The following is a 24,257-nucleotide window of genomic DNA, read 5'->3' on the forward strand; positions in this document are numbered from 1 at the left end:
GAACTCTTGCGTAGTTTCGCTCAAAGGTCAATTGTGAGTTGCTGCGTGCGAAAGATGACAGCTGTGTTGGAGTTGTGTTCACATTTTGCTTCCAGTGCCAGTGTAAATATAATAGCATTCATACATACTACATACGCTGTACATAATAATAATATTATAATTTTAATATAATAATAATAATAATAATAATAATAATAATTATTATTATTATTATTATTATTTACTTCTGATAATTTAAGTATTTTTATAATTTTTTCTAATGGTTTGAAAGTGCTTATAAATGTTTATATTGTTTGCATGAGTGTAGTATTGTAATGCAATTTATTTATATTTCTTTTCCTTTTAACACTTGCAGGTCTTAAACACGCTGTAGTTCAAGCATAATCACTTTTAGTGCCTAGCGACTTCCGCGCCTTTCTTTCCGCTTTTACTGTGAAAAAACGCCACCCGGAAGTAGTTCAGCTAACGCAGGTAAAGAAAGCTGGTGTTACATCCTGGTCGTTTGACAGCGTTCGTCGTTTTAGCCACAGAAAACAAACATGTAAGATACATTTACGCGGTGAGCTCTGTGTGAACAGCAGACCCATCCGTCGCTGCTTCGGGCTGTTTATCGGTGAGATCCAGGCTCAGCAACGGAGAGCAGAAAAAAAGAAAACGGCTAATCACGATACTGTGTGTTTTAGCATCGAAGCGCTAATTTGCTTGACATGTAGCTCGTGTGGAGGTTTCTGTGACATATCTTGAGACTTTTTAATGTCAGTCGGTGTAATTCGTGCTACGAGAAGCAGCCAAGCTCGCGCACCCCGCAGGCCTTAGCGTGCGCTTGTTTTCTACTTTGAAACGTTAGCAGGTTCGGTGCAGCGTGCTAACAAGTCAGTTAACTCGCACTTTGATAAGATAAAGAGTTAGCGCGGACGCAGCATTATAATGAGTTTCTTTAGTTTTGGTCAAAGCGCAGAAATCGATGTTGTCCTGAATGACGCCGAAACGAGGAAGAAGGTTGAACACAAAACTGAAGATGGGAAGAAAGACAAATATTTTCTTTTCTACGACGGCGAGACTGTCAGTGGAAAGGTGAATGTGACGCTGAAGAACCCCGGGAAGAGGCTGGAGCACCACGGCATCAAAATTGAATTTGTGGGACAAATAGGTATGTAAAAATAGCAGCGAGTGATAGACTGTGGGCTGAAGAAACATGAAGGCATCCCTCAACAGTGAAACAAACAGATGCTTCAGTTTTCAACTTTATATCAGACATGAAAGGAAACACAGGGGGCCACATATTACACCTGTGTAGACCTGTTTCAGATCACCTGTAAGCTGCACTCTAGTGTCCTTAATCTGCTGCAGTTGGACTTTTAAAAGTTCCAGCAGTGAAATTGTAAGCAACACAGACAATCTCTGCTTGAGTGTTACATTTGTGAAAGAGCTGTGTGAAAACTTGGACACATAAATAGATTTTAAGAAGTGAAATTCACATGTTAAAGTAAAATTCACATGGTACGGCTTTCTGGCCACTAAAATCAATTACAAGTCCAAGAGCTCAGTTGTATCCAAAATCGTGCTCAGTATAGTTTTTTTTTTTTTTAATACTGTCTTTCCTCTTGTTCTAGAGTTGTATTACGACAGAGGAAACCATCATGAATTTGTTTCCCTGGTGAAAGATCTCGCAAGACCTGGTGAAATAACTCAGTCCCAGACCTTTGACTTTGAGTTCACTCATGTTGAGAAACCTTACGAGTCCTACACAGGCCAGAATGTCAAGCTAAGGTAAGTTTGATCATTCACTGTCGTTTTATCAGCAGTACAGTGAGCGCGTTACTTGTTAACCTGCCTGTCATGTGGTTGCACTTAAACTTAGCAGTTTTCAAGCTTGATGTTGCCCGCATTTGACTTGCAGTACATGCACGCTGCTCAGACCAATGACGGTGGAAGTGAGTAACGTTAAATCATTACAGTGTCAACAATCGAGGGGTGAAACGTGAACTGTGACGACTTAATATGTGTTGCAAATGTTTGACAAGACAAGTTTGGCTAGACTGTGAATGCTTGAAGACAGCTGCAGATCTTTCGGGGTATTCTTTGTGTGCAGTGATAAGTACCTATCAAAACGTGTCCAAGGTGAATGGGTAATAGGGTTGGACTCTGTTAATTGAATGAACAGAAAATGCTTTAAACTTGACTTGAACGTGTCAGACTAGTCAGATTGACCATGGTGAGCCCTGTCCACCACCAAAAGTTCCTACAGATGAATGCGACAGCGTCATAGCTGGAAGGGCACTGGGAGAAGGTAGGCTTTTACCAGTGTAAGAGGTGGCAGCATTATGAATATGCATTTCAGTGTTGCAACCAGACATCTGGTTGAGTCTTTGTCATGAGGTGGAGCAGTAAACGATAGGATAGGCAGGTGGATTTGACATTATGGTCAATTAGTGTGTAGTTGTGACTTTCTACTAAGGAGGAAATGGCACTTTTTTTCATTGCGTGTATGCTTTATTTTCAGATATTTTCTTCGTGCCACAGTGATAAGAAGACTAAATGACATCACTAAAGAGATGGACATTGTGGTCCACACACTGAGCACCTATCCTGAGCTCAACTCCTCCATTAAAATGGAAGTTGGAATTGAGGACTGCCTCCACATCGAGTTTGAGTATAACAAATCCAAGTAAGGCTTGCAGGGCTGCAGCAAACCACTATCATTCACTTTTTTCCCTTGTTATGCTGTATTTAAGAGTGAAATAGTTTTATACAGTATCAGCAAAACCATCTCTTTTTAAGTGAAAGATGCATTTATTTATTTAGAAACTGAACCAGTGGCTGAAACAATGATTGATTTATTATCAGTTTAAATGAAAAGCATGTACTGAACATTGTGCTTGTTATTGACTAAACTGTAGATCTCATTCGCAGTTGTTGCCTGTGCTTTTCTGTTCTTTTTTTCCAGGTACCATCTGAAAGATGTAATTGTGGGGAAAATCTATTTCCTGCTGGTGAGAATTAAGATTAAACACATGGAGATTGACATCATCAAACGTGAGACAACAGGCACAGGCCCAAGCGTTTACCACGAAAATGACACTATTGCCAAGTACGAGATCATGGATGGAGCGCCGGTCAGAGGTAAACAAAAGTTATTCACAGTTTCAACAAGTCACACAATGCAAACACTGCTCAGCCTCTGAGAGTGTGTTTAACATTGCAGGAGAGTCCATCCCCATCCGATTATTTCTGGCTGGATATGATCTGACCCCCACCATGCGAGACATCAACAAGAAGTTCTCGGTGCGCTACTACCTGAACCTGGTTTTGATTGACGAGGAGGAGAGACGTTACTTCAAACAGCAGGTACGACTGGAAGCAAAACATCAGACAGCATTTTTACATTTCTCTGAATCTTCTACTTCACTAGTTTAAAACTATCTATGTGAAAGTGATTTTTAGTGCTTATTAGTCATTGTGAAGGGCAGCTCTCAAACAGTATCCAGCTGGTGGATGTGGGCACAGCTGCAGCTGCTCTGCCTGGCTGACATTAGTGCAGCTGTGGCTGGATGTGGTTCTGATTTTGACTGCCTCTGTATTTCGATTGTGTCAGAGTGAAAGGACAGTGTGGCTTCAAGAGGAGGCTCAGCCTCCAACTACCACTGTAGGCACACAAAGCCGCCTGCATGTAGTCAATCAGTGCTACATCCTGTTGTGTCACAGCTGTAACTGTAATAACTGAAGCGTGCCTACAGCCAGGCTGTAATGGCAGCTGAACCCTGTTTCACTAAGAAAGCTGGCGAACATCCTCCTGTTGTTTGCTTTCTAAATGTGGGGGTACAGGCTATGATAGAGCTGTGAGTGTGTAGCGATTCTGACTGTAGTTACAGCTAGCGCTACTGAATAATCAGAGGTGGGAACTGAGAGCAGGTTCCAACTGGTTCTGTTCTGAATTGTACTCCATCCAAAGCTTATGCCCCCTAGCTTATCAGTGCCTTTTATTAGTGCTGGCATGTTTTATTTATTTATGTCTTTTTTTTTCATGGCAGTGGAGCTGAAGAGATAATAGACCTGCTGCACTGGCACTAAAAAAAAAAAAACCAAAACCCTGTGTAGGTGAAAATCGATCAGTAATCAATAAAGAATCTGCTTGAAACCTCGAAACTGAACACCATCAGTAAAATCTTATCAATAGCAATTCTTAAACACAGTACCTTATGTGCTATTGTGGAGCTCTGCTTTTTTCTGTGTTAGATAGTGAAAATGTTGCACTAGAAAACAAGTCTGACAGCTAATAAGAAGTAGTGGTGCTTTTATTGGTTGATGTCCCACTGACTGGTTCTAAAAGGCTAAAATCATTTATCAGTCACATTTGAGAGCTAGGAAAACTCTGTGCTCAGTTTGGTACCTTTTCTTTCATTTACAGGTCATGGGCTGAGGTGTTCTTCATGTCATCACCTTACATTTGTCTTTGATTTCTCTCCCCTCCAGGAAATCACACTGTGGAGAAAAGGGGACGTGGTGAGGAAAAGCATGTCTCACCAGGCTGCCATCGCCTCTCAGAGGTTCGAAGGATCAGCCGCTTCAGAGAGCGCACTGGAACAGGCTGCAAAAGAGGAGAGCGGGTAGAGCCGCAGCTCTCCTCTCACGGGACTCACAAAGGGTCTGCACTGGGGTGGTGGGGGGTACATGTGAACTGTACAACATCTGGAGAGGCAGCTGCTTTACTTGTAGCTGCTGCTTCTGGTAAAGAAAGAAGGGAGACCGACATACGGTAAAACTGTGTGAACTATGAAACAGTTTGCATGAGGCATTCAAATGGGCTTCAGGCTGCTGGTCCTATCCTTCCTCATTAATGCATTTTTTTTGGGGGGGGTTCTTTTTGGGAATCAAAGTAAACCCATGTCTCATTGTTCGCTGTGTAAAACCATGTGAAATTGAATTTTTAAGCCTTCTGTTTGTTACGTTCTAACACTTTTGGGATCAATTGATTTCTAATCTCATAATTATTTCAAACGAATGCTCATCAAGTGCATCTCCGACATTCCACGTTTAATGAATGCATTCCTAACATTGTTCTAAGGTCAAGAAATCCAAGATAACTTTGCACTGCTTTACCTTGCTGAACACATTTTTCTGTGTTTGTGTGTTTGCACAAAAAAAGGATGGAAGTGGAAACTCTAATCTCTCGCTGCTGTTTGAGTGAGAGAGCTAAAGTATTAATCCACACGTTTGTTTTTAAACCTGTAAATAAGGCCAGTTAAACCTGTTATCCTGTTTCCAGCTCGTGTACACAGACTATCTAGTACACAGTGCTACAAAATGACGTTTCATGTCCATAAGCTTTACCTCAGCATTCCGGTGGTGTTAGGAAAGGATGTCAAAGTGTTTGTCTTGAGGTCTGATAGTATGAAGTCTTCTGTATCCTCTTTATTAGAGACTTAAAAGTTGTGCCTACGTGTATCAAGCTAATTGAATCCTCCTGCCTCTAACATAATTTTAGTCTTTTAACCAGAGAAAGTTACAGTAGAACTATCTTTTGCAAAATGCTACTCGATTACTCCTTGTTCCCAAAAGTCTAATAAATTGATGCCAAATGAATTAAATTCTCTGTGGTTTTGTTGTGAAAATGAATGAATGTGTTGACTTAATGAACCTGAGCATTCATTAAAATGTACTTACAGCTAATGTAGTTTTATTTATTTATTTAACATTCAACTGCTATAGAGTAGTGAGCAGGTCAGCAGATCTGCAACAGAGTGACTGAGGGAGGGGAGGGAGGGGGGGGGGGTCAAGGTGCTGCAGTGGCCCCATCAAACTCCAGACCTTAACCTCTCTAAGAGCTGTGCATAAATGACTGCCTGCAAACCTAAATAAACTGAAGCAATGCTGTAAAGAAGAGTGAGCCAAAATCCCTCCACAATGTGAGAGACTGATACAGGGATACAGACAATAATCAGTTTATTGCTGCTGAAGGTGGTTTTACAAGATACTGAATGATACGATATACTTCAGTTTTTCACATGACATCATGACTGTACAGTTTGTTTGTTTTTTTAAGTTCTCATGAGTTGCAAAATTAGTGGATTTTTATTTTGAATTTCTCATAGGAAAATGTCCTTCCATCCATTCTCTTCCACTTTTCCTCATCAGGGCTGGATCTATCCCAACTATCATAGGGCAAGAGTCAGGGTATACCCCGGACAGGTCACCAGTCTGACGCAGGGCAATTTAGAATGACCAATTAATCTAACTCTACCAACTGCATGTCTTCAAAACATGGGGTAGGGTAGGGTTAGGTTAAACCAGAGACCTTATGCAAACATGGGGAGAACATACAAACCACGCACAGAAGCCCTGGCTAGATGTTGGAGGCGAACTCAGGACCTTCTGAGGCAACAGTGCTAGCAAGCCACAGCAACTTCTGCTGGACCACATATTCATTATAAGGACATTTCCACAAAAGACATTGTCTGTATATCGGTTTTATCTGTTTTATAACAGGTTTCTACGTTCTGGTGGGTTCTTAGGAGATCCGTGTCAAAATTATAAGTTTTATCTTAACAACAGTAACATCAGGTGAAAGAGGACATGCATGCATGTGCTTTGAGGTGTCATTTAAACACGTAAAGGGAAAGGTCTCAACTAAAGACGAGGCTTAAAACTTAAAGGTGATGTTATCCTAATGTGACAACCAGAGCGAAGGAGACAATGTTTCATAAAACTATGACTGTGGAAAAGACCACAGAAGATATCAACACACTGATTCAGTCATTAGCGCTCTGGAGCTTTGTGACCCGAGCCCTGGGGCACACTTCCTGAGTGGAAACACACAGTGTGCCCCAGGGCTCGGGTTCCAAAGCAGGCTGGGCTTTTTCAGCCACTGCTGTTCAAAGCAGCTATTTTGCATCAGCATACACAATTATTCAAGTAAATCAATTGGAAATAGTTTAAAAAAAAAAAAAAACTATTTAAATAACAGTGATGTCAGTTAGGAGATAAATGGTGCTACACCATCTGACTGACTCTGACATACAGATATAATACAGGAGTTGTTGTGGCATCGGGCAGCAGCTGGGCCTGAAAATCAAAAACCTTGTCTGATTTAAATTTGGCTGATCTCACACTCAAGGTCATCGTCTTGTGAACCTCTGGAAGGTGTAGTTTCTATGAGCTCTGGGGACCCACAAGAGGGAGAGTGTTCCTCTCAAGAAGTCATATCAGAACTAAATTGACAGCTTTGCTGATGTGAGCAAATTTACATTTAAAGGGGGTCTCACTCCTAACCTGAGGAACTGCCTTTGGGCTTGGAAACTGTCGACTCTAACTGCAAACTGCTCAGTCACAGGTGGACACCTAGCTCTCATTTACAGCAATAATCTGCATAAACTGGTCTCAGTTTATTGATGAGGATCATTCACACTTAAAACAGTGCTTATGCTGTTAAAAACAACGTCAGCACGTTCTAATCAATACTTGACACTTCTAATAAGAACCTGTGAAGCTGGACCTTACCTAAGTCACTGCAGCAACAGCATTAATACTTCCAAACCAGCATCTCATCAGAGGTTATATAAGGTACTTTTCAGCATTCAGCACATTAAATTCATTTAATGTGGGTCCCCCGCAGTCTACAAAAAGGAAAATTTACCAAGAGCCCTTTGCATGTTGTTGTTGTTATTTTGGGGGGTTTTTTTGCAATTAAGCAAATACCTGGAAGGCCATGGCACATAGGCTGTTTGCAGGTTTTATTTTCCCCACTCACTCTGTCATCACCGGGCAGCAGTCGAGCACACAATGTCGAGTTACTCCCATGTGATAAAACGAGCGTTGAAAGGGTATCAGGAGTCGTATAATATATGCCGTTTATAAATTATGAGTTAAATAACGTCAATAAAATGATGCTTGACGCTACTCTGAGAGCAAAGGCCAGCCATAATTAATGCTGCTTCTGTTTATACTTTATAAAAGAGGCACTGCTTTCCATCCAGTTCCAAGAAACTCAAGTCATAACCACATGTTTGTTTTCACAGATTGAATCTGGACTATGATGTCAAATAAAAATATTTAATATCTTTAATAAACTTTAACAGTTACAGTGAAGCAATGGTACTTGTGATGATTTTTCTGCGTTGTGAAGTCAATCCTTACAGTGGCTCTTTGTCCTCCAGACTCAAGATGAAGTCAAACTCCTCTGCGAAGAAAGAAACAGTGTTCACAGCCATTTCTCTTTTTATTTGTTTATTTATTTACTTTTTTCTTTCCGCTTCTGTCATACCGGTGTTGAGAGGCTGCACAGAGAGCCTAGCCCTTGTAAAAAGCGCCATGTCCTTGAGGGGCCCCCCCTTAGCGCGATGCTGCAGGTGGTGCTTTTTAAGCTCCGACAGAGGAAGAAAACGCTTCATCATCCTTTGATACTGGACGTCTACCTGAGGGAGAAGGGAACGAGCTCAGCCTTCACGCTCGAGTCTTATCATTAACTGCGCTTAATGCGTTCAGCTTACCATGCTCCACTTGGGGTCGTCTGGTTTGCTGGTTGCATCATAATGCACATCTTTCCTGTCAAACTGAGTGTGGTCCACATAAGCTTCCTTCACAACCTAGAAAGAGGAAATGAAGCTGAACATCGGGCCCGTCTCGAGCTTTACCTAAATATAGAAGAGCGACTCACTTTCATGATTCCTGCTATCCCCGGCTCCTTGCAGTTGCTGTGGTAAAAGAAAGCCAGTTGCCCCTCTTTCATCTGCCTCATGAAATTGCGTGCCTGCAGAAGATAAGCATAGCAAATTCAAAAATAATTTGCACAGTGGTGCAGTGAACAGAGACAGAAAAGCCCTTTCAGGAGTAGCAGCGCACTCCTTATTTCAGATAAACATCTTCTTTTTGCAGGACTCGGTGCTGCAACTCTACCTGATAATTACGAACGCCATCCCAGCAGCTGGTCTGATCAGGCAGAGCCTTCAGGTCCTCGATGCCAAACTGCAGAGTGAACAGGAAGCATCAGACAAGTGAGACCAGCTCGCACTTTAAAATGCGCTGACAAAGCTGGTGCTGCTCCATACCTTTACGTCGATGCCATTCTCAAAGCGGCTCTCGGGCTCAGACTTCATCAGCCAGCGACTGTACTGTGGAGAACCAGAAGACGCCGAGCTCTTGTCAGTTTTTCCACCAGAAGTTGCAGCTTTCCTCTTCTTCAAAGCTGGGGACACTGGCTCCCTGTCATCATCTTTGCCTGTGGTTTGGAAGCACTCTTTAGTTAAAACTGTGTTTACACGCACTCTTCGAGGGGTTGAATGTCACAATAATTTGGTGTTTTTAATGATTTCTTTGAACCGTTCTTTTTCCAGGGTGGAGTGATTGTACAGCATAAATCTGTAATGACTTTAAAAAACAAGAACAAGCGCTTAAGTTATAATAATAAGCGGCACTGGAGGTTCTGCAATGTTGTTAGTGAATTTCTTTGGCAGCACCCATTGGATTGACCAATACTCAGAACAATGGAAAAATCCAAGGAACTTAGTAAACATCTAATAAATAGAATTGTAGATTAACACAAGTTGGGAATGTCTCTTAGGGCCATTTCTAAAGGAGTGCAGATTCCAAAATAATCAGTGCAAACACAACTTTCCTGGGTTCTAGAAGAAGACCCACACTGTCACCCTCACATGAGCAGAAATTGGTTCAGATGTTCAGGAACAACTAAAGGACCAAAAAGGTTCAAGCCTAACATGAACCGGAAACTAATGGAACAACAGGAAAACTGTCTACAGTGAAGTTAGTTTTACAGTGCCATGGACTAACTGTCAAGCATGGTGGTGGTAGCATCATGGGCACAAAGTAGATGGAATGATGAAGGAGGAGAAGTATGTCCAAATTGTTCAACTTCACCTCAAATCAACCTGGACACAATTGAGTGTTTCAATCAGACAATGATGCCAAACACATGTGAAAGCTGGTTTTGTAATGGATAAAGCAGGTTAACATTAAGCTCCTTCCCAAAGCCCCAACCTAAACCCTATTGAACATTTTTGGACTATTTGAATGAACCCTACCAATTCTGCAAAAAAGAGTGGTAAAACATGCAGCCAGAATTATGCATGAAGTTTGTTGATGCCTACCCAAAGTGTGTGGTTGAGGTGCAGCTTGCTAAAGGACAGTCAACCAAATATTAGTGGGGGTGTTTGAATGCACTTGAGTCATTATATAAAATTGAGACTAAATTCAAAATAAATTCACACTTGTGCACCCAATAGTTTGGTTAATTAATTAAAGATGTAGCTATAAAATATTCTACCCTGGAAAATCATTAGAAAGCCCAGGATGAGTGTACTAACCTTCTAATATCAGACAGGTGATTTTCTTCTGTGATTTGATTTACCTACCTGAACCTGCATTCCTTTTACTGACTCTGGCCTTTTTCTTTGGTGGCATCTCTTTGACTCTGTAAAGATCCACAAAAGGTTTGGATGGTTTGTTTCTGTAAAGCTTGTGAGGGCAAAAACACAAGACGTTTTAGGTATAACTTGTACTCTGGTAGCTCTCCCACCAAGATCTCAGACAATCAGTATTTTTTTCCTTTTATCCACTAATGATTTCCATCCCTTATATTTATATCCATTTATACTTTTCTAAAGTTCATACAAAGTGTTGTTAACTGGAGAACATTAGGTTGGGTCAGTGTCTTGTCTCTTTATGTAATCCCAAACGGACTACTCTAAAAATTCAAAATGAGTCCAAGATCACATAAATTTGGCTTTATTTACCGGTAGTTGGTCCAGCCGCAACTAATGTTGGTAAGCACAGTAGTCTTCCAATGAGCCGTGATGATCTTCTTCATGTAGGAAGTTTTCATTTGAGAAGTGTTGCTAACATATATTTTTAATAACCACAGTTTACATCAGTAGTGGCAGACTTAAGGTTAGAAACACCTCAACTTAAATAACACAACCACAAATTGTATTTGGTGTGACTCAAGTGCTTGCTGTAACTAAAGAAAAACATACGCTGCACTAGTTAACAATATTAATGCTGGTATTATTAAATGTTTTCTGAATAAGTGCTCTTATTTAAATGTGTAAACTGCTTAGACACTAACAAGCAGCAGGAACACAGAAGCATCAGGAATGCGTGCAAACTAGACGTGACGCACTGTCCGGCGATAAACTCGGTAATAATCAGTCATGGAGTCGTACCTTCAGCTCCGCACAGCTCCAGCCATCAATCCCACGGAAAAACCTGCAACACGTAACCTAAAAACCGTATAGGTGCACTCGATTTATTCTCCAGCCACTGCCGTGTGTCCGCTGTAGAAGCACTGCCGCCATATTGGTACGGGGAACACGTGACTATTTTCAGGCCTTTTGGTTTATTAGGAATTCAATGAATCGGATTTTATTGTCTATTTATTTTTCGTTTGCCTGTTTACTTCAGTTTTTATGACAACAACACCCCTTTATTATTATTATTATTATTATAACCTACAAATAAACAAGGTGTAAGTTAAGTCAAAGTCAACTTTATTGTAAGTTTTCAATGTGTACAGGATACACGTGGAAACGACTAAAGTGAAATAAATAGTCTGAGAATATGTGATAAAGAAAGTAAATATGAGGTTACAAAGTGTTATGTTATGTGTTAAAGCCTACAGAATTGTTGGTATTGATGTATAACGGTTAAAAGGATTCTCAGAGCTATATACATTTGTGCAGTTCTTTACATAACAATATATATCTAAATGAATTTCTACAAAGTCTACATACACTGCAGTACAAGTGAGGGCATATTATTACAAGACTGAATATGTAGATAGCAGCAATATAGTCTTCTATTGTAAACAAAAGCAGTAATAAAGTCCTTAAGTAAGGTATTTGTTTATTAATTTATGCAAGCTTCACAATTTTATGGAAGCTTGTTTCCAAAATAAGTTTTGCCAGGCAGAGTGTAAATTGTAAAAAAAATTTGATTAACTTGAGATGTTATTGAGTTATTAAGACAAAATATTAACTTCTCAAGTTGAATTCCGAGATGTGAACCTGAAATATTGACTTACAGATGGCAAAATAAGTGAATACTGTAACGTTGGGTTGTGTTGCGTGGTTGAGAGGAGGCGGCAAAACACCTAGCAGGCTAGTCGGAAGAACACACACCCACGCTGGTATCGGTAATCCACGGTGGTTCTTTAATACGCCTTCTTCAACAACCATATAAAAGCCCGGCTGAACGGCTGCGGCTCAACAACATAACGCCCAGCGTTCATACAACCCAAGCGTTGCAAACAAAACAAATAAAAGGTCTGGAGAAGAAAACATAAATCCGTCCCTCGTTAAGCACAAGCGTGCAGGCACGTGTCCTCATAATCCCAGAGAGAGAGAGAGCAGTGGCACAAACTGATGACACCATCAACCCTCGACTTGGGTGTCTTAAAGGGACACCACACCATAGTGGCTGTTACAATACGTTAACAAAAGAAGAAAATAAAAAATAAATTAGTGGTAGACACAAGCTTCCATCATTTACATTTCACATTTTAAATATCATTATTTAAAAAGATATACAATTAAAAAATAATGTTATGGACACTACACTGTAGTGTAATAATCAAACTGGTCATGTCATACATCTGAATAAATAACAGCAAATAAATGCAGTGTTAGTTCAAAAAAATTTTAATAAGCATAATATCAATACTCACTTGTGTTATCTAGCATAAATTAATTACTTCATGTGATTAAACAATCAAAGTAAAATTTCTAAACATGTATAAATGTTTAAAATATTTACTTTCAACATTTCGTTTAATTGAAACGAACCCCGTTTCAATATGGCACCTTTAAACAAGCCGGAAGTGCGACTACAAACTACAATGACCAGCAGTCCCGCTGCCGAGTGGCTCACCACCGTAGAGGTAAACATGGCTGCTGTAGGAGCTCTATCGAGAATAGCCCGGCTGAGTTCCAGAATATGTAAAAACCGTGTAACATTAAACGGAAACTCACAGAGAAGAGGAATAGCCGCATGCATCGACCGTAAGTACCAGAAAACGAGATCTTCTAGCTTTAAGTAATACAAGTATCTCTAAAAACAACAAACAGCTGGCTGGGGTTGAGGGACAAAGGCAGGACAAAGACTGTGGAAGAGAGCTAGAGATTAATATAGGTTTATAAATACATAGTGAGTGAAAAAGGTGACTGTTTATATACTCTAAATTAATCTCTGTTTAACAATACGCTGTAGACCAGGGGTGTCGAACTCCAGGCCTCGAGGGCCGGTGTCCTGCAGGTTTTAGATCTCACCCTGGGTCAACACAACTAAATCAAATGATTAGTTCATTACCAGGCCTCTGGAGAACTTCGAGACATGTTGAGGAGGTCATTTAGCCATTTAAATCAGCTGTGTTGGATCAAGGACACATCTAAAACCTGCAGGACACCGGCCCTTGAGGCCTGGAGTTCGACACCTGTGCTGTAGACACTTATGAGGGAATTCTTAGCCTGGGTTAAACGTGACCTGAGCCAGACTGTGAAGACATGAAATATGAACAGTATGTAATGGTTAAAAGCACACAGAGCAGTCTCTGTATTTAATGTCCTCTGCTCTTTGTCTGCAGCTTCCCATGGACTCACAGATGAACAGAAGGAGTTTCAAAAAGTGGCCTTTGACTTTGCAGCCAATGAAATGGCCCCACACATGGCGGAGTGGGACCAAAAGGCATGAGCTAGGAGGCTTAAAACACTGTTATTAATCAAACGTGAAAGCAACAGATGTGAGGGGTTCAAAACCATGTTTGCTCATATAAAGGCAATCTTTTGTATCAATCCAAAGTCCTGATCAGGAGAAAAAAACCAAATAAAAATAAGTATTAGGCAGTAAGTAACTAGTAACAGCACTAGGCAGGGTGTGCTAATGGTTAGATGTTTCTTCCCCACTCAGGAAATCTTTCCAGTGGAGACAATGCGTAAAGCGGCCCAGCTGGGTTTCGGTGGGATTTACGTTCAGCCAGATGTCGGAGGATCTGGCCTTTCTCGGCTGGACACGTCGATCATCTTTGAGGCTTTGTCCACGGGATGTGTGAGCACCACAGCCTACATCAGCATCCACAAGTATGAATAATAAGATTATTTTGGTTGGGAGCATTTTTAAAAGGTGCCATATTTACAGCAGGTGTCAGTTTGTCTGGATTATACATACAGGAAGATGGGTACACTGTGGCCATAAAGGGATGAACGTGGTCGGTAACAATACTCAGGTTCACTTTAGCATTTAAATAATTGGTACTTCAGCAGGCTGAACTGTTAATACAAGGCAGGATGGATCCATGCTTTCATTTTGTTCATGTCAAATTCTGCTCATATTATCCAAATGTTGAAGCTGAAATCGAGACTCAACAGACCAGGCAACATATCTCTATTATCCAATTTTGGTGAACTCGTGCGAATCCTAGCCTCAGTTTGCTGTACTTAGCTGACAGGAGTGGTACTCTGTGTACTCAGACCAGCACGTATTGTACCAACACCATCATTAAATCACATTTCTTCCAATCTGATGCTCAGTTTGAACATCACTGGGTCGACTCGACTGTGTCTTCATGTCTAAATGCACTGAGTTGCTGTCATGTGATTGGCTGATCAGATATTTGTGTTAACAAACAGTTGAAGTGGTATGCCTAACAAAGTGGCCAGTGAGTGTATGTTATTTATTTATTTGCATGTTAATCTCCTCTGTCCTCCTTATCTTTGCAGCATGTGTGCCTGGATGATAGACAGCTATGGCAATAAAGAGCAAAGGGAAAAGTTTTGTCCTGATCTCTGTTCTATGGAGAAGTTTGCCTCTTATTGTCTCACTGAACCAGGTGAGTCTGCATGCGAAAAGACAGCAGAGTTCTTTGTGTAAAATTATTCACAGCTGTCTATGTGAGAAATTAGTTTCACATGTATGTTGTTCTTCCACACATGTGAGTACTTTAGTTAAAGTTCAACCTGCGATCTTTGTTTTAGGCAGCGGCAGCGATGCTGCTTCTCTTCTGACCTCTGCTCAGCAGAAAGGCGACCATTACGTCTTGAATGGCTCGAAGGTAACTCAGACCTGTCTGTACGCTCATGTCATTTAAGGTCTGTAGAAATGCAAGCTCCTCTAATTTCTTCGGCAATTTTTAGGCCTTCATCAGTGGAGGAGGAGACACAGATGTCTACGTCGTGATGTGCAGAACTGGAGGTAAAGGACCTAAAGGTATCTCATGTCTGGTGGTGGAGAAGGGAACCCCCGGCCTCAGTTTTGGCAAAAAAGAAAAAAAAGTACGACTTCACAATTGCGCCACTTTGGTGTTCAACCACTAGATGGCAGAATTGAGCCAATCAGCTGTTAAAAACAATCTGTCCTCCAGGTGGGCTGGAACTCTCAGCCGACCAGGGCCGTGATATTTGAGGACTGTGCGGTTCCAGTGGCGAACCGGCTCGGTGAGGAAGGACAGGGCTTCAACATCGCAATGAAAGGCCTGAATGGAGGCAGGATTAATATTGGTAAGGAGGAAAACACCACCCAAGTAGCCAAGCATCCAAAAACTGTGTGTCTTTTATACTTACAATCCAATGTAAATCTATATTTTTTTAAAGCTAGAAGTAACAGTATGTAATCAGCATCATAATTGGGCTTCAACGAGCTTCGGGGGAAACAGATTTGTGCATAAATTGCGTGCAGCATGCTTTTAAAGAAACCTTGAGTTGGTTAAGGCATGACGAATGGTTTCAGTAGATTTGGATTAACACACTTTTATAAATGACCAGTAGCAGTGGTTTGCTCAGTAATAACTCAGCTCAAACCGTCAGTATTTGTGGTCACACAGTATTTGGCATTGACATGAAGGCGTTTAAAACAAAGCCAAACAACTTACTCACCGGTTTTCCTCTAAACACTCTGCCACCAGCTTCCTGTTCTCTTGGGGCGGCGCATGCTTCTGTGCAGCTGGCGAGGGATCACCTGTTAGTGCGCAAGCAGTTTGGAGAAACACTCTCAAACAACCAGGTAAGCAGGTTCCCCCTGTTTTCAGTTTATTTAGTGAAAACTCAGTGAAACAGAATACTTGTCCTGCCACTGTTATTCACGCGCGCCCCCCTCTCTTTTCATATGGTAGTTTCTTCAGTTCAAACTGGCAGAAATGGCCACCAAGTTGGTTGCATCTCGCCTTTTGATACGTGAAGCAGCGCAGGCGTTGCAGGAGGACCGCCCCGATGCTGTTGCCATCTGCTCCATGGCCAAGCTCTTTGCCACAGACGAGTGCTTTAATGTGAGCAGTGCTAAGGAAGATTAACAGTATTTGGCTAAAAAGCATGAAATTAACTATATTAAATGATCTTTTATGTTTTTTCCTGCTTGTATTCAACAGATCTGCAACCAGGCTCTTCAGATGCACGGTGGGTACGGTTACCTTAAAGACTACGCAGTGCAGCAGTTTGTCCGGGACATCAGAGTCCACCAGATCCTAGAAGGTGAGGTTTTTTTCTCTCTCTTTAGCCTTTTTGTTTGTCTTTTGTCATATTTTAGTGTGGCTCCTTTGGTTTCATGTAAGGCAACTGTGATGCTGTTTCCTGCTTTTGTTTCCCTTAAAGGAACCAATGAAGTGATGAGGATGATCATTTCCCGAAATTTGCTGTTGGAGTCGTGATAAAGCTCGTCCTCTGGATTTAAACTGACCATGTTGTTATGGTCTTCATATCTGGTTTGTTACAGTATGACTGGTGCTGCCCTGCACATCATAGTTTCAATGAATGTTTCCTCACTTGAGTGTATGTTCATCCACCCACCCTCCATCTAATAACCCTCGCAAATCAGCATCATTGTCATAAATAAACCCTTTAGACCCCATGTTTGAATGTGGACACCACATCAGATGTAATGTAAGTTAGCACAACCAACTTCAGTGTAGTTTTTTCAATCCTTCTGTCACAAATCACCCTTGACACTCGTCTCCAACTGCTCCACCCTGCTGGCACTCCGTCTGTTGCTTTGAAGGGTTTACCCCAGGTAATTAAACTCATCCACCAGCGACGGAGAGATGACAGAGGAAAAAGTAATAAGAAAAAGTAACAGTTCATGAAATCCCAGCATCACTGTCCCTAAAGTGGTCTTTCAATCCTTATGTATATTCATGATTATTGCAATTTTACTGTATTTCATCCTTTTCTTTGCTTTTTGCAGAATTACAGAAATATGTCACAGGTGCTGTGAAGGTTATATAATGAAATGTTACACTCCAAATAAAGCTTTCTTAAATTGGACTTTATTTGCAGTTTAGCACCTTTAGGTTATTGTTTGCATTAAATTTGGAACTGATCAATATTTAGTCAAATACTGCAGAACATTTTATTGAAAAACAAAATTCCATCAACAGTCAGAACTGCATTAAAAGTGCTACATGTAGCATTTCAACATCAGAACATCATTGCAACGTTATCTCCAGAGTTCAGTGTAACTGAAATCATGAAAACAAACAAGCAGAAAACATTGGTCAGATATCGAGGATGGACGCTTTCTTGAGCGGTCTCCACTACTGGCTCTGCCATATGTTTGCAGTAATCTTGTTATACTCAGCAATTTTAAGCAAAATAGTCAGAAACCATCGCCTTTAACACTTATACTCACTACTTTGGTTACATTCCAGCTACCATAACAAGCAAAATCATCAAGTTTTGAGTCCTTATCAGTCTTCAACCCACACTGAAACTGTTTCCTGATGTGAACATGAATGTGGGCCAGAAATGTGAAACTCTAGAAACTATTTTCAGTGTCTGAATTGTGTGTTTTTGCTCTGAACGAGTGCAGTTAGCCTGAGAAAAGTGAACTTTACACATCCAGGTAAAATAACATAAAAATGAAATTAGAAAAATCTCTTTACAATGAAGTTGTAGAAATCATAGAAATGTAGCCAAAACATTGCACGACAATCGCGAGTAAACCATCCTGCTTGCTACGGTTTACAATATCACTGTATGCTGCTACGTAAAATCAACACTTCTTTTCTTTCTAAGCATAGAAATAAAAATATATTTCTCTTTAATGAGCCTGATCGCAGCATTTAAAAGAAAACTGAAATGAAGAACGCTGCACTGGTTCGTCAACAAACCAAAGGAAAAGTTTGTTCCAGTGAAGCACGTGTTTTTCCTTCTCTCTCAACCTATCAGGCCTTCACCGAGAAAGGGCGCTTCACTGCGAGGGATTCTCTGTCCTTTGCTTCCCACGCCGTTACACCAGTGATCCAGCCTGGCTTTGAGCAGGCACCATGACAGCAACAGCTCCCATGCGTGTCAGAGTGGAGGAACTAACTTGTGGGGACACAGTGAGTGGAGGTGCCATCTGAGGCTGCGCCCCCTCAGTTCTTTTGGGGTTGGTGACCGCAGGGCTCCTGAGAACCTGCGAAGGAGCCCCGTTTGCACTCGGAGGCCGCCTGTGTTTACGCGACGGCGTGCCTCCGATGTTGTAGCCAGGAAGCCCTTGTAAGGTATTGGCTTCTCCAGGGCGCAGCTGGTAGGTGTTGGTCACTGAGCTCGCGTCTGAAGCTGATATCGGGGAGTACGGATAGTGGAAGTTGGGCTGATGGGGGTCTCGTGGTTGAGGGCTGGTGGCTATGGAGGACAAGGTGCCATTCTTGGACATACCATCTGAGCCTGTGTTGCTCTTTGCCCATGACACTCGCTTTGGTGCCTGAGCGTCCTCCCTGCGGTAAAAAGCAAGGAAAGAGGGTGAAAGAAAAATCATTAAAAAGGAGACAGAAAACAAAACAGAAGTGAACTGCTTCAAGTAAAACGATAACAGACACTGCAGCTGCAATACTGTCAACAAAACACATTGAGTGACAGTATTTTATACTCACGTGATCTCCTAACAATGAAGCGCTTGTAAACTACTGATTTTAAAAGTGTTTAGTGCAAACGATGCTCTACTTACACAGTATCAGTTACAAAGGTTAAATGTTAAAAAATGCACAAAAACTAGGATAGCATGAAAACACAGATAACACATACTTGCTGAATCACTGCTTTGCATGACTGTGAACGGACTCTTAGAAGCAGAAGGCTTGTTAGTTTTTTTTGGAAAATTTGTGGGTACATTACACCGTGAGGTGGAGGACACACATTATGGCGCTTACCATATCTTAGTGCAGGGGTTCTGGTTGGATGATGTGCAACACTGCACATTTCACACTGAGCAAAAGTCAGTTTAAAGCCCTGCTCCAAACAACTGGACTCAAAATAATGAGAAAAAACAGGATCTACCCTCTTCGACTCCAAATGGCCTCTTTAGGATGAATAGGATGACTTTACCGTCACGTCGTGCTCAGAGACGACACAGTCTACTTTCCATTTGTATCATCATCATTTTTTGGACGCAGAAATTACATCTCACTACTCCACATTTCTGACCGCTGTCAAGAAATACATGATGTACACATAGACTGTATAAAGCCTTAGCTCCGGTGATATAAGTCTTTTAATGGTAAACTTCTGTTTGAAGACTTGAGATGAGCATTTTAACCTTTATTTGGTGTTTTTAAACTGGAGAAGGGAAACTGGATACTTATTGGCCAATGACTTGTTGATCACAAGTGATTAACCAATGAGAAAATCCAGGATAATCCTCCTTTTGGATTACATGGAATGACCAAAATTTACAAAACTGACATAATTTTACTATTCAACATGTCCTAAAACAAGGGAATAACATATTAAACTCATCAGGAATTTGTTTAATGATGTTTTTATTAGAATATAATAAGCCACCTATGGCGTCACTATGATGTTGTAGAGGCATAAAAGAGGATTTAATGTGACAAAGTGCCCACTCTACAGACAGTGAAACTCACTTGATTTCATTGGCTATCTCCTCCTCTGTGTCCCCTCTCCTCCTCAGTATGAATATGAGAAACAGCACCATGGCCACCAGTCCCACCACTGACCCCAGAGTAGCTGCTGCAATCACACCTGCGTTGGAAGCTGAGAAATGTAACAAAGATGCAGTGGTGATTTCCCAAACAAACTTTTAAATACTCTGGGGTGAAGGAGAATAAAAGCAGAGTTCATGCTGTGTACATACAGGTGAAAACCTCCAGGTTAATGGAGCAGCTGTCGGAGCCGGCGGTGTTGCTGGCTCGACAGATGTACTTCCCTGACATGCTTTTAGTGAGGTTGCTTAGCCTGAGGGTACCGTGTCTCTCATCTGAAAAAAACAACTGTAGTTACACACTCTTCACAATCACATATTTATGTGATCTGAGCCAGGAAGAAGAAAAACGTCAAGGGAACTAAACACATGAACTTACTACAGTACGAAGTAACAGACTTACTATATATACACAATTACAATAGACTATAACTGGATTTATATTTATTAAAAATAAAAAGTTTGTTCGTTTGCAACTTAGTTTTCTCTTTTAAACTTAAACATGGGATTCTTTCTATCAGTATCACAAGTATTATGTTAGTATCACTTTATTTTTGTTGTTTTTTTTATATCATGCTAAGACTAATGTATTCAACATATCATTGCAGTGTTAATACAGAATATAATTATTGGCTGGTTTCCATTACTTAGTGGAGGAAAAGAAATGTTACATTGCTGCAATCTAACAACACTAGTCTGTTGATGCTGGACATGAGTTTTTGTTTTCATATTTTCTCACACATGCAGTGAGAGCATGTGCATCAGTCTCACAATCTGTTCCTCTTAGCACATCTGATCTTAAAATACTATGTTGCAGACATAGGCTGTCGAAAAATAAACAAGCTTCATGCTGGACTTATCACAGCAAATCCTCTGAAATCCAATCTGAGACGTCATATCGCAGCACGCCTTCATCTGATCTCATTTTGATTCATGGCGGCAACTGACAGTTGGTGTGTTTGTTTTTTACTGGAAACCCTCCCCTGAAAAAGTGAGTGTAAAGCATTGAGTCAGTCACAAAGGGCAAAAGAAGTAGATTTAGTGGAAAGGTGTGAGCAAAATCCTTAAGAATAATTATTCCCAAACTGCTCTAATCCCAAAGTTTTGGTTGGGCAAAGGCTGGACTGAGCTTTGTTTTGTCTCTCCTGTTTCACTACTACAAGGAGGGCTAAGGTAGGCAGATGTAATAATTTCTAAATCTGTTGTGTTTTCAATAAATACAGAAGAAGAAGAAGAAGCTGCTGACATATATCCTGCCCCTCTAGGTCTTAAAAAAAACATTGAAATCAAAAGTAGAAATAAATGATGCCTATGCTTATTAAGCTTAAGACCAGCGTGTTAACATTATGCGTGAGAAATCAAAATAAACCCAAGAAAAACAGTTGTGGATAAGGATGATATGCACCTGTCCTGCTGTGATTATTTAATCCCTGGGCCTAAAAAACAGCTGTGAAGGCCCCAACCTAATTGTGACAGATTAGCCGCGTATCAGCTGACTCGTTTGGACCGATTTCAAGCCTGCACAGTGATCACAGATCCCCGTGGCAACAGAGCTGCAGGGATCTGATGTTACAGTAAGTGCGACTTCATGTCAAGATGGGACCATTACTCATGTTATGCTGCCATCACTGCAAGGTCAATGAGCAGCATTTGTCAAAGCCTTGACACATGACATGTGACTCATGGAAACTGGCAGACTTTGCAGCTAATAGTATAGTCAGCTACCTCACATGGCATATGTGCCCATCCAATGCAGGATTAGTTTGCACAGCAATGTAAGCAAACACGTTTAGTTTGGATGTCAGTAAAGGGTATTAACATTAATTCTGACCTAAAGGGCTAAACAGCGATAAGCTGATAACATTTCGAGTAAGTAAGAAGCACAACTAAAACAGAAGCATAAAAGACACCTTTCCCTGTTTATTCACTCATATATCTATATTAATTTCATGCCTATGTTTAAATGATATCCTTAGTATGAGGAGTGTCTCAAGAGTTTTTGGGCTGCAGTAACAATATTAAAACAGATACAGTATATAGGGCAAAAAAATAGGTTTTTACAATAACATAATTTATTCTGACATCTTTGCACTCTGCACCATAAATCTCCTAGACTTTAGGTGCCTCTTTTATGCTTGAATAAATCATAGGTTAGTGTTAAATAGCTAAAAAGGTGGTCAAAATTATTTTTTATAAAATTATAAAATATATATATATATTTTATTAAACCCTTTATAAAGCCTGGAGAACTTAGAACATCTGACTCCTTGGAGGCAATATTTTTTTTTCTTTTTAAAATGAGTGTTGGCTTGAGACTTTTACACAGCATATATGCTGTAAAAAGCTACAGTGAACAGACAATATGTAATAATAATAATAATAATAATAATAACAGTAATATTAGTAATAATAATAATAGTTTTACTTAGCTAAATAAGTAAAACTATTACCAGCAGAAACTGTTAATTACTTGTATTGTAGCCTACTAATTTTATATTTTGCTATTAATAAACATTTATTTATAGCACACTAAACTGCAAATTGTATAGCATGGTTACAAAGTTTACATATCAAGTTAATGAGTTTATACAGTTGAACAATTCCTTTGAGTTTTACAGTTACTCTGTTTCAAACTAGCTGCTGAACAAATTTCTAGCACATCAAGCTAAAGCTAATTAGCTACTAGCTAGCTAGCAAACATTAACTATTTTTTAAATCAATGACTGTATAAGATTTTTTTCAATATATGGTTTAAACATTGCTTGCTGTTTTTTTTTTTAAGTTTAAACTTTAATGTGTGATATTTAGGTCCTCTTGGATTAAGTCAGTTATTCTGTGTGCTAACTCGCTAACCATGAAAGCTAAAAAGTGACTGAAAGGGATACAGATAGTTTTATCCATATCTGCAAGAAAATCATATTCACGTTTTTCACATGTGAAATATTCATATATAAGTAATAAAATATGAAAGCATATTAAATTTATACAATTTAGGGTTATTATTGACTATATTCATATTTATTTATTAACCCACATCATAGCTTAACTACACAATAATAAATTAACATAATCTTATAGTACACAGTTAAAAACTGCAATGGGATGACAGCTAAATCTAACACAACATACTGCAAAGATTTAAAGGACAAAGTCAACCCTTCCGCTTAATATTAATGAGGCTTGGAAGTTTAAAAGTCCTTGTCATGAGGGGTTAAAGTGGGATTTGGCAGGTGGGGAACACCAAGATCAGGTCTTAGTCTTAAGAATCACTTAGAAAAAGGGCACATAAGACATTGTTTTGTAAGCTCCAGTAGGTTTTTCCTTGTGTACAACCTGTGATCTGCTGACCTGGGTTTCTACTCTAATATTCATTGCTCTGTCTGATGATGCAACCAACTGAATTCAACAATATCTAAGCAGATGTTACACAGGCTATATGGCCAATTTCCAACCCCCTAACTAGATACAATAAAGCTAGTATAAAAGGTTTATACCTTGATGTCCGCTACCTTTGATGTAATCTGGTAACATTGCCCTAGCTGTAACCAGTCAAGCACACTGCATTACTGTAAACTAACCAGTGTACCCTGCACTAGCCTGAACAGTATATTCTTAAAATTTAAATGACTTAAATTTGTTTTTGCAAGACATTTCACAAAAACGTAATTTTGCAACACATCACCTATAGATCCAAAATTTTATTTAAGCACTCTAAAATGAATCAGAAAATTACACATAAATTTTAACTTACTAGTCCATAAAAATGTCACACGCTGAGCAATGATTACTTTTGAAAATAACCTTTGATCTTCCTTTCCTTTCTTTCTCTGTCAGTGTCACACATTAACATTTTTTTCCCCTGGGAAATACAGAAACTGTCCACTTTTTGATAAACTGCACAGAAACAGTTGTGTGTGTTTGGTGACATTTGTTAAGTTGATTAAAATGTTGCATTTAAAACTACCTGCCATTTAAAAAAATGTTACTCTGTTATGCTTACTTCAGTAGCTACCCAGTTGCTAAGTACCACAACTTCAAATTTACTTCTGCACCATGAACGCATCACAGCAACAATAAAAAAAAAGGGATGTGTTGAAAGTGTAAGTGGGCCTTGGGATGTCAGTTTTTTCTTGTTACTGAGTAAGTACCACCAAGCTGCCCCTGGCAGCCACCGCAGCCTGCAGCACATGAAGAATGAACTCATTCAATAGTGATATACAGTGGTGCCCCATTCCCGATTTTCCTCTTTTTTTCTGTTTGTCACACTTAAGTGTTTCAGATCATCAAACAAATGTAAATATTAGACAAAGATAACACAAGTTAACACAAAATCTTGTTTTTAAATG

The 24,257-nt window shown here is 40.1% G+C and overlaps 4 protein-coding genes across 13 annotated transcripts in view; 2 read left to right on the top strand and 2 right to left on the bottom strand.

Annotated features, from left to right (window-relative positions):
- Nucleotides 1–436: 436 nt before the first annotated feature.
- vps26b (VPS26, retromer complex component B) lies at nucleotides 437–5,588 on the top strand. Its single transcript, XM_084950836.1, has 6 exons — nucleotides 437–1,150; nucleotides 1,614–1,770; nucleotides 2,504–2,668; nucleotides 2,948–3,123; nucleotides 3,206–3,348; nucleotides 4,474–5,588. The coding sequence occupies exons 1-6, from the start codon at nucleotides 928–930 to the stop codon at nucleotides 4,609–4,611; spliced, it is 1,002 nt and encodes a 333-aa protein (XP_084806962.1). The 5' UTR covers nucleotides 437–927; the 3' UTR covers nucleotides 4,612–5,588.
- Nucleotides 5,589–6,947: 1,359 nt separating this feature from the next.
- On the bottom strand, nucleotides 6,948–12,353 carry thyn1 (thymocyte nuclear protein 1). Of its 9 annotated transcripts, none has more exons than XM_084950842.1 (9): nucleotides 11,175–12,025; nucleotides 10,746–10,813; nucleotides 10,365–10,423; nucleotides 9,045–9,214; nucleotides 8,893–8,961; nucleotides 8,654–8,746; nucleotides 8,487–8,582; nucleotides 8,261–8,411; nucleotides 6,948–8,176 (listed from the first exon to the last, which is right to left on the bottom strand). In XM_084950842.1, exons 3-9 carry the CDS (start codon nucleotides 10,411–10,413, stop codon nucleotides 8,130–8,132), a joined length of 675 nt encoding a protein of 224 aa, XP_084806968.1. In that variant the 5' UTR covers nucleotides 10,414–10,423; nucleotides 10,746–10,813; nucleotides 11,175–12,025; the 3' UTR covers nucleotides 6,948–8,129. The 9 variants fall into 9 exon arrangements, with proteins under 9 accessions (XP_084806968.1, XP_084806970.1, XP_084806965.1 ...); XM_084950844.1 differs by having other exon boundaries at nucleotides 10,365–10,467; XM_084950839.1 differs by having other exon boundaries at nucleotides 10,746–10,847.
- A 498-nt stretch (nucleotides 12,354–12,851) lies between these two features.
- On the top strand, nucleotides 12,852–17,252 carry acad8 (acyl-CoA dehydrogenase family, member 8). 2 transcript variants are annotated; one of them, XM_084950849.1, is made up of 11 exons: nucleotides 12,852–13,007; nucleotides 13,589–13,689; nucleotides 13,912–14,081; nucleotides 14,721–14,830; nucleotides 14,976–15,052; nucleotides 15,135–15,272; nucleotides 15,362–15,497; nucleotides 15,902–15,999; nucleotides 16,109–16,261; nucleotides 16,361–16,463; nucleotides 16,584–17,252. In XM_084950849.1, the coding sequence occupies exons 1-11, from the start codon at nucleotides 12,893–12,895 to the stop codon at nucleotides 16,637–16,639; spliced, it is 1,257 nt and encodes a 418-aa protein (XP_084806975.1). In that variant the 5' UTR covers nucleotides 12,852–12,892; the 3' UTR covers nucleotides 16,640–17,252. The 2 variants fall into 2 exon arrangements, with proteins under 2 accessions (XP_084806975.1, XP_084806976.1); XM_084950850.1 differs by lacking the exon at nucleotides 12,852–13,007 and having other exon boundaries at nucleotides 13,589–13,744.
- The window catches only part of esamb (endothelial cell adhesion molecule b), a 55,377-nt gene continuing 48,352 nt past the window's right edge, over nucleotides 17,233–24,257 (bottom strand). The window contains exons 5-7 of the mRNA XM_084950851.1: nucleotides 20,065–20,187; nucleotides 19,835–19,964; nucleotides 17,233–18,688 (exon numbers count right to left, since the gene is read on the bottom strand). Of these exons, the coding sequence (XP_084806977.1) occupies nucleotides 18,217–18,688; nucleotides 19,835–19,964; nucleotides 20,065–20,187 (725 nt within the window). The 3' untranslated portion in view covers nucleotides 17,233–18,216. The remainder of the gene's footprint in view (nucleotides 18,689–19,834; nucleotides 19,965–20,064; nucleotides 20,188–24,257) is intronic.

This window comes from Perissodus microlepis, chromosome 14 (genome assembly GCF_051167445.1).
Source record: "Perissodus microlepis isolate ML-2025 ecotype Zambia chromosome 14, ASM5116744v1, whole genome shotgun sequence".
Lineage (NCBI taxonomy): Eukaryota > Metazoa > Chordata > Actinopteri > Cichliformes > Cichlidae > Perissodus > Perissodus microlepis.